The sequence below is a fragment of the Apteryx mantelli genome, chromosome Z (genome assembly GCF_036417845.1).
Source record: "Apteryx mantelli isolate bAptMan1 chromosome Z, bAptMan1.hap1, whole genome shotgun sequence".
Lineage (NCBI taxonomy): Eukaryota > Metazoa > Chordata > Aves > Apterygiformes > Apterygidae > Apteryx > Apteryx mantelli.
In genome coordinates this window covers 60,420,290-60,429,550 of record NC_090020.1, presented here as the reverse complement: position 1 = coordinate 60,429,550, position 9,261 = coordinate 60,420,290, and the positions used below count along the sequence as shown (strand labels likewise).

The following is a 9,261-nucleotide window of genomic DNA, read 5'->3' as shown; positions in this document are numbered from 1 at the left end:
CAGTTTCTGCCATCAGAGGATCTGCCCCTTCTTTCTGCTAATTTTATAGACGTATCTTTATTTAATTTTTAATGCTAACATTTTAAAATGATCCAGTAGTCTTTCATATGGAAGTAGGACTAGTAGGGAACTATTTGTTATAATCTAGAACAGTCCACATCATATGGCTTGGAAGGAATATATACACCACCACCACTCCCCACAGCCTTGGCATGGCCTCTTTCTTAATAGCCTTCTTGGGAGATGCATGAAAGTGTTAAGTGGTGAGATATCTCCAGAACTATTACAGATTAGCTGAGTAAATGATTATGTGACAGAGTGTATAAAGTGTGAAAATTATTAAGGTGTTTTTATTATTGCTTTTCTTTGTTTTGCTACTCTTTTCAAAAAACTCCAATACATTTGTTTTGAGAGTTTTTAATTAAATTATACTGTATATTGAAGTTTTCATCTAACTACACTAAGTAGGTGGCACTATTACCACTTATTTTTATAACCATTCTATGACAAAGAAATACAAATTAAAAGGTTAAATAGTAAAAACACTTTTCTGAAAGCATCTTTTCATATAGTTCACTGGCCTGATTCACCCTTTATTTATACTTACAATGACATAAATATTGGTTTTCATAGATTCACTTATAGAGAAAGACAAATTCACTGTTTTAAAATGGCAAAAACATTGCAGATGCCCACAAGCGAGTAGAAAACAAATATTTTCTGGGGGACCAGTGGCAAAAAGTGAAAGTGCTTATTTTATTATTCTCTTTTTTGCACACCTTTATGAGCTTTGTTCTTCCTTGTAGTAGTTGTTACCCTCTCCTCAGCAAATATGGGGTGCAGTTAATAATCTTTACTCTAGATCAAATCTACATAAAATGGTTTCCCAGGAAAGAGGCACCATCACTGCTAAAGCCTGCCCATGCCTCTTTCTGAGAATGCAGGAAGTTTCCACCATTTAAATATAGCCACCCAATACTAATGCAGTCAATACAGTTTCCTGATAATGCTGCATGCGTTGGTACATGTAAGATTAGCTTTTTGTGCACCAGTACGGGTTAGTAATCGACTTGCAGGTCTGTATTGTTACAAAAGCTCAGCCAAATTTAGTATGTGTATTTAAATAATATGACTGATTGCATTTTAAATATCTAATTATGGTATGGTTTTTATCTTCCTGGACACATCACTGAAAATGTTTTAAGAGGTAGCTTTGCAGTGTGAAATTAAGCTGTTTTAAATAGCAAAGTATGCAAACAAAAAAAAAGAAATTTAAAACTTTCAGATAGAGGTTTCTAAATCTCTGCCACTCCATAGTATCTTGTTTTGTGTTTGATTTCTGCCATCTGAGCACCCTGCTAAGCTTTGAGAATCTGAAGCCTTTGCACCATAAGTCAGGAGAGCTGACATTTGTACAAAGAAGGAAATAAATAATAAAATGGCTTTTTGCAGTTACATCAACACCTGGGTTCTTGTGTCAGGAAGCCGAAGTCCTACCAGACCTCCACATACTAGAACAGTAGAAGCAAGGAGAATAGGGATTGCTTTGGTTATACCAACAAGGGAACCGAATATTAAGTTTCCAAGTACAGCTGCTGCTTTGCATAGTGCATTCAAAAAGCCAAAGCCTGTTGCCCTAGAAGAGAAAACAAAATAAAGTTAAAAATGGGTGAAATAGTAAAGCCTTTGAGACAAAGCCTCAGTGGGAATAAATCCCCAATATCTTAAACAGAATTATGCCAACAAAGCTTCTGCCCATTGTCTTTATAAAGTGAAATCAAAGCTCAACTGTTACAGCACTTTATTGAGGCAAACCCATTCTGCTCCATCAGTGATCAAAACGTAAAATGAATGACTGAAAAAGTAACTTTGCACTTCTGCACAAGAAAAGGACTTGCAAATGGAAATTCAATAACATTTGAAATGCTGGATTGGGAGCCAGGAGATGGGGAAGCTTTCAAGTGCTACATGGTGATTTGGGAAGTCATCAGAGTAAGAGGATGATCATCTTGGGGTACTGAAAAGAAATGCATTTCCCACAGATGATATACATGGTGAAACAGCACTTTCTCAAAAGGCTAATGAGACCTCCAATAATAATGAATGGCTATCTCTTAGGGGGTAAAGAGAATGATCACATTAAAAAAAAAAAAAAAAAAAAAAAACTTGGGCAGAAGAGATATCTGAGAAACTCTAGAGAAAAGGGAAAGAAAATGGACTGCCATCAGAAAGGATGACTTGGGCAATTCAGAGGGGCTTTTGCTTTGTACAGGTGTGATTTTAGTAATACTTGGTAACTAAACCAAGAGTCACTGATCTGCACAGTTTTGGAAACAATAACATGTAGATATACTATGCAAACTGCTATCATTTTAATAAATTGTGTTCTGACATGACTGTATGATTCATAGCTTCAGGAATAACCTTGCACAAAATGTACCAACAAAAATATCTCTATGACAGTAGAATCTCTAACATGCCTCAAATCTCTAAGAAGCAAAAAAGAGAAGGACTATCAGAAGCTCAAACTGTGCTCAGTGGGATAAAATAATAAGAATTAGGAGGATGATAGCTTTCCTCAGAACAAAATGTTTCTTTCTTGTTAATATCATGGAAGATTGCCATCAGAGAGAAAAGCCTCCAGCCTAAACATCAAGGATTAACAGAAATACTAATGGACTGAGCGACTAAAAAGAGTCTTAGTTATCAAACTGAGGTTGACTATGAGGAAGAGAAGTCCTCTACTCAGACAAGTCTGAATTCTAGGAAGGAAGTCTGAGAGATCCTTGAAAGCAGCCCAGACATATGTCAAAGTAAGCAGATGTGCTCCTTACTGGGAGCAGGGATATAAACTGTCACGGTTCCTTCCAGCACTATTTTCTGATTCTGAAAAGGCAAACCATGATATCAAAGGAGAAGAGGTCCTCTCCCTCAGCAACAGATGGACATGGCCACAGCCCAAAGTGTCATTAGTTCATCCACTTCTCTCTTCTGCAAATCTTGTCACTGGATCTCAAAAGTTTTGATCAGTCAGGCCTGTCAGTGTCCTACCTCCAGGTCTCATGCTGGGGGAGAGGTAAAAGCTTCTGTCTAGCACAGTTCACCAGGATGAAGCATTTTTCAGCACTGTCCACATCCTGACATGCTGTGCTTTCAAACTGTCCTTCAGAATTATATCAGGCCTGATGTATTTGAGGACACTGCTCCAAAAGAATGGTGAAGGTAGGTCTGGACTCTTCTGACATACTTCTGCATGACTTTAGTTTGCTCTAAGAAGCTGAACTCAATGAACTTTTTTAGTTAACCAACAGAGTCAACTTCAGAATCTGACGAAGATTCAGAAATGTGCTAATTTGAAGTAAGTGTACTTTGACCAGCAAATTTCTGAAGTTAACAGAACGTTTGCAGAACAGACTTAAAACATGAAACAGACTGGTTAATATAGCTTCTAAAAGTGATTTTTCAGCTAACATTAAATATTAATTTGTCCATGGTTGCAGACCAAAGTCAGTCCTCTTCTTCTAAACCCTTTCTTAAGGAATTAAAATCATAAAAGTCAATACTTACTTTTCCAGTGTTAGCTCTGAGTATTATATACCTTTTCTGACCTCAAGAGAACAAACGAGTTAGTCTCTTTTGCTGTGTAATTATAACCATATTTTATTTATTAGGCCTTTAACCATACGTCTCTTGCAGTGGACAGCAGTGTTTTGCGACTCCCTTGATCTCTTTAAAATAGCCGGGATTTAGAAAAGTAATGTTTACTTTGCCTGAAGTAATCATAATTCCTCTTTGTGCAAAACATGGTACCCCTTAATATATTGAATGATTAGAAATATCAGTGATTTCTATGGAAAGAGAGACAGTCTATTTGGACAGCAGAGCAGAAACTATCCAGAAAACCTCGTTGAAACTGGTTGAAAAACAAGCAGAAGATACTCAGATATGCCTCCTGAATGGTTAAAGCCCTTACTAGTTTGATTAAACCTGCAGACCTTACCCAACACTTACTGCCAAAAAATTTGAACTTGCACATCCTGGAGATGACCATCTTTAAAGTGACATGTTCTGCTGCCTGACAGAAGGAACAATGCAGACCCATGAGGGCTGCCTGAGAGTCCACTGCTGAGAGCAGCTGATGAGGAAACTTTGGAAGTGTTGCTTGTGAAGCTTTCTGACAGAGAAATACTTGCAACAATTCCATGAAAAGATCTTCCTCACAGGAAGAATGAGCAAGTTTTAGGAAGACTTTCGGAGAAGTCAGTCCAAAGGAGGAGTGAGAGATGTGCTGAAAGAAGTGGTGAAGAGCCACCTTACTGGAGTAATCTTTCAAAGCCCATAGGAGAGTAAGATCAAGCCTCTAAGACAGAAATATCTGTACTATAAGGGCAGATAAAGCCAAGCACCAGAAAGTGTCTAAAGGAAGCTGACCAGAATGGGGAGAAGCTACAGACAATGAAGGAGCTCCAGACTGATGTACCTCGTAGGGTGAATGACAGTGGAGATAGGAAGGAGGATCAGGAAGAGGAAAGACTGCAGTGAAATATACTTTATCACAAACAGATAGGAAAAAGTTGAAGACAGCTCAGCCAGCCTGGAAAACAGAATTTATCTGATGGAGTAATAACAGGCTGCAGCTATTTTGAACAAGTCCAGGGAAGAAGGAGATGAAAAGAGTCAGAACTGCTCCTATTTTGGCCTTGTTTATGCCTAAAAGATATTTCTAAAGTTATAGTGGTGACTGGTTGTGATCACTGTCTGCAGATGTAAATGCGATTTCCTTGGCTCTCACTACTGATGTGAAACCAAACTTGTCCTAAATAAGAGTTACAGGAAAATAATAGTATTCAAATAGAGAAAATGGACACTTAGCCATCAACAGCCTTAATATATTCAGAGAGTTACTAGAACTCACAAAAGAATATATAGATTTAGCTAATACAAATTTGGACAGAGATATGGGCATGAAGTCTTTGGAAAGGCACTAGTACAGAACATATGGGTAAGCCTTACTTACACTCAGTGCTGTTTTATATTACCTTATAAAGGTAAGTTGTTTCACAGATGCTATTTGCTTGCCTCACCTGAATACAATTTTCTGAACAATTCGGACCATTTATTTTCATGTGCTGGGCTCTACAGCTAGCATATTCAGGGCTGCCACTATAATCTAGAACTATTATCAGTTCTATATCCAGTATTACCATATTAAGGATTAAGGTAATTTTGTAATACAAAATATTGTATTTTAATAATATTTTGAATTATATTAAATATTTTGTATGTATATTGATTTTGTATTTGTATTTTGTATAAATTTGTATTAATTTTGTATTTGCATAATTTGTATACAAATTGTATAAATCGCATAAATTGAAAAAATTGTATTTGCATAAATAAATGCAATTTTGTATAATTTTGTATACATTTGAGTTGTAATTTTTTATTTTGTATTTTTTGTATTTGTATTAAATATTTTGTGTTTTTGTATTAAATATTTTGTATTTCTATAATACTGTATATTTGTAATAGAAATTCCATTTGTAATAAAAGGTAAATCTGTAATATTATAATGCAACATTTCTTATATCTGAGTAAAATTAAGGTAGTTTGTTGGCACTGAAAATCCATTTCTTCTTTGTAAACCTAACTTACTAAGTTTTTCCAATTGTAAGATGTTGCTATTAGTCTAACCTTATTAATATTAACGAATTGTCATGAAAAGAGTAAGATAAAGTAAGCTTATTTTTATTGGCTTGGCTGTTCTGATGATACAAAATGAACAACCCAGCAGCAATTCAGTCTTTTGATCTTTAAGCAGTTTCCAGGCATGTCTTTTTGCCTAAAATATATAATGTGCACATCAGTTTGCCTGGTCATTTATTGTGACATCCACTGTGACAGAAATAGTAAGATTTTTCACAGGCTTAAGTAAAATGTCTAATTACATAGCTGTTACTACCTGTGCCTGAAAAGTAGTATCCCTGTTCAACATTCTCCTTTTATATCCTTCAGTTCTAATACTGTGTTTGAACATGAATTTGTTGTGCGCTCAGAATGAAGTCATTGAGCAAACTGTTGAGGGATAGGGATGGCAAATTCAGAACTTGTTTGTTTAAAAAACAAACAGCTTTCTTAAAAAGGTGCTTGTGACTCAAATCGGCTAAAATCTGTACTAATTCATCCCTTCATAGTTCATTCTACTGAATTCAGAGGAGTAAAAAAAAGCCATGCAACATATATGCTGAAACACACAAGTCTTCTCCTGCAACACTAATACGATCTTTGCCATAGTCTTTCAGGAAAGTGCTGGAGTATACAGAAAGTCTGCAAATGATCAAAGATACATGATGTGTCATCTCAGCATCCTGAATGAACTAAGTGAAAAAATCCAAAAGCCTAAAGTCATTACTAAATATACCAGTCTCCGTTATGTTGATCAGTTACTGGGCAAAGCACTGGCACAAAAATCTCTTTTTGAGTCCATAAGCAATCCTCATTACTGGCCAAGGGAGTTGGGTAGCGAGAATCCTTTGCCCAGTCAGACAGTGCTGCTGCATCAATGTGGACTTGCTTTAAAAAAAAGTTACAGATTTCAGTAATGCTAGAATAACAATGCAAAAGTCCTATGAAAGTGTCAGATATGCGAGAAAGCTGGATGTTAGGATAAAAGGCATTTCCACAAATGTATTTTACTTCAGGGGCTGGAGAAGCTGTGACCAAGGAAAACAGCTGGCTTCCTTTCATCCAAGACCCACATAACAAATGGCAAGAATCCAAAACAGTTAAAAATAGAGGGATTATCCAAGTCTTTAGATTAAAAGAGCTTGTTTCCCAGTTGCCACATATGCTGCTTCTTAGACCAGGTGCTTATACACCTAAGTAAAATACTTTGGCCCCACTTTTCCATTGCTTATAGTCAGAACACTTAACAACCTCATTGTCCTACAAGAGCCTTTGGATTGCTCCTGAATGTGTAGCGCATATATTTGACAACCTTCTTGCCAGAGCTAGTGCTGAACCTCTCCAACACTTTACAAAAGACTTTGAATACCATTTTCATGGGTGTTGATAACATTGAAAGGCTATGAAAACCATGAATTTTCTGAATGTGCTGTGGCCGATTTTCTGAAGTCCAGACATTTTCAGATGATAGACTGGCCAGTTACAGCCTTCACTGTGCAAGCAGACCCATGGATTTTGCCTTTCTGCCTTGGACTACTAATCCATTAAGTTTGGTTGTGAATCCTTCAAAAGCAATGATTCCATCCTCCTGTACGTAAGTATAAAACTGGAGACAAAATAGAAAAAATTAATCAAAGAATAAGAAAGGCCTGGTTTCTCCTATCTTTGCCTTGATGGAAGAGAAGAATTAAGTTACTTTGACAAATGCTCTCACAAGAAGAACAAAACAGTCAAAAATCCTAAACTTCTAAGCCTTTTTTATTTTATAATCCCTGAAAAAATATTTCAAATTAGTTTGATGCCTTCTGCAAGACAAGACTGGTTCAAGGCATCAAACGTAGAAGATAAGGATTTCGTTTCATATTAATCCTACCTGGTTCCATATCTGCAAGAAATCAATGGAATAAAAATAAGACAGTAAAGAAGGACTTCAAAGTAACACTGTTCAGAATTTTTCCATAGAAATATGGTCTTGCCAAAAATAAATAACTATCTAAGAAGATGGGTGCTACCACAGTGGGGGAGAAGAGGGACTCTAGAGCGATCCTAGGGTCTTTGAATTGTATAGATATTTTGGTGGTAAGCGTAAAATATACACAGCAAATAGAGAATATCTGCCTAGCATTCTTTGAGTTGTCAGCAGACTTCAGTGTGACTGGGTAAGAAATCAAAATCTCCAGTAGCTAAACAGCAAACTATTTTCAGTTCAGTGAACAAGGTAATGGTCATTATTCACAACGCCTGCTCTGCTGGGAAAGAAGAAAGAAACTGTATAGCTGAAGCATTTCATGTCCTAAAAACACCAACATGAATTTCAGCAAAGTGCAGATGAACCACATCCACAGGATGGCAGTAGAAAATAGCTGTCAGAAGTGCACTGTAAGCTGATGACTTTGCTATTACAACTGAAAAGAATAGAAAACTTCTCTTCCGACAGCCACAGCAATAAAATGTTGTACTTAAGATATCCTGTGAATAATGGTTATGAGTCTGGGGGGAGATTCTCAGGGCTCAAGAAGAGAAGCAAAAGATAAATATATAATAAACTGAAGATAGGTGCCTTATTTCCTATTTATGACCAAACCCTTATGAATTTCTTTCAGAGATATTAAAAAAAGCAGAACAGGATTTCATTCCAGACTTCATTTTGTAGCACACCTTGAATTCAAAATATTCCTGGCCAAGATTCAAAACTAGATGTCTGGCAACCATAGTAAAAATGATGAATTGTTGGTTATTTGATGCTATCTGCCCTTGATTTACTCTGCAGGAAATATAAGGAGATGACTTATTGTTTTCTAGTATCTGTTTAGGTTTGGCTTATTTGTTGTACCTACTCCTTAACAAGTCTTGACTTAAAATCTTGGTGCTTCCCAAGTTAGTTCACAAGAAGACATTTAACATTTATGTGAATGCAACGACTGTGTTTCAAAGTCATTAAAATCTTCATAAATGTTATTTCTTTGGAGAGCTTTAACTCTCTTCCATTTATATTTGTATTATAGGCAGACCTAGGCAACTGTGCAATATTCAAGCCCCTTGGGCACACACATTACAACACAATCTATAATTACCTCATCACATAGTATTTTTTTCCATATCATTGTGCCAATGCACAGAACAAAGAGAGCTAGAGGGATAAAACAGTTATGTAGTGAAGGAAACTTGCTTTGCCTCATCTGTTGCAGAAGTTGGAAGGTGCACTGTCACTAGGGTTGAGGACGGCAAGATGAGAAAGCAGAGTCTCACAGTTAAGGTAGTTGAACGCTGTCAGGAGAAACGGATAATTCCTGCCCTCATCATAAAATTCCTGAATGATGCTAGGCAAGTCACTTGAACCAAATTAAGTGGTCATTAAGTATGTGTTTCACATTTTCTGGGTGCTCAGCTTAGCACTTTCAGATTTGAGTTGCTGACAAGCACTCATAGCTGCAGTGGAAGTTATACTTTCAGCCCATTTCCCCCTGTAAAATGCTCAGTAACTGAAACCCAGACCCCACATTTGTCAAATCAGGCACCTAAAGTCATTTTTAACAATATTATCTTTCTCCTCTGTGCCTCAAGTTCTACATCACC

General features: G+C 36.6%; 1 protein-coding gene across 1 annotated transcript in view; it reads right to left on the bottom strand.

Annotated features, from left to right (window-relative positions):
- Positions 1-1,452: 1,452 nt before the first annotated feature.
- SV2C (synaptic vesicle glycoprotein 2C) overlaps positions 1,453-9,261 on the bottom strand; it is an 88,430-nt gene continuing 80,621 nt past the window's right edge. Inside the window, exon 12 of the mRNA XM_067315516.1 lies at positions 1,453-1,636. Coding sequence (XP_067171617.1) covers positions 1,453-1,636 — 184 coding nt within the window. The remainder of the gene's footprint in view (positions 1,637-9,261) is intronic.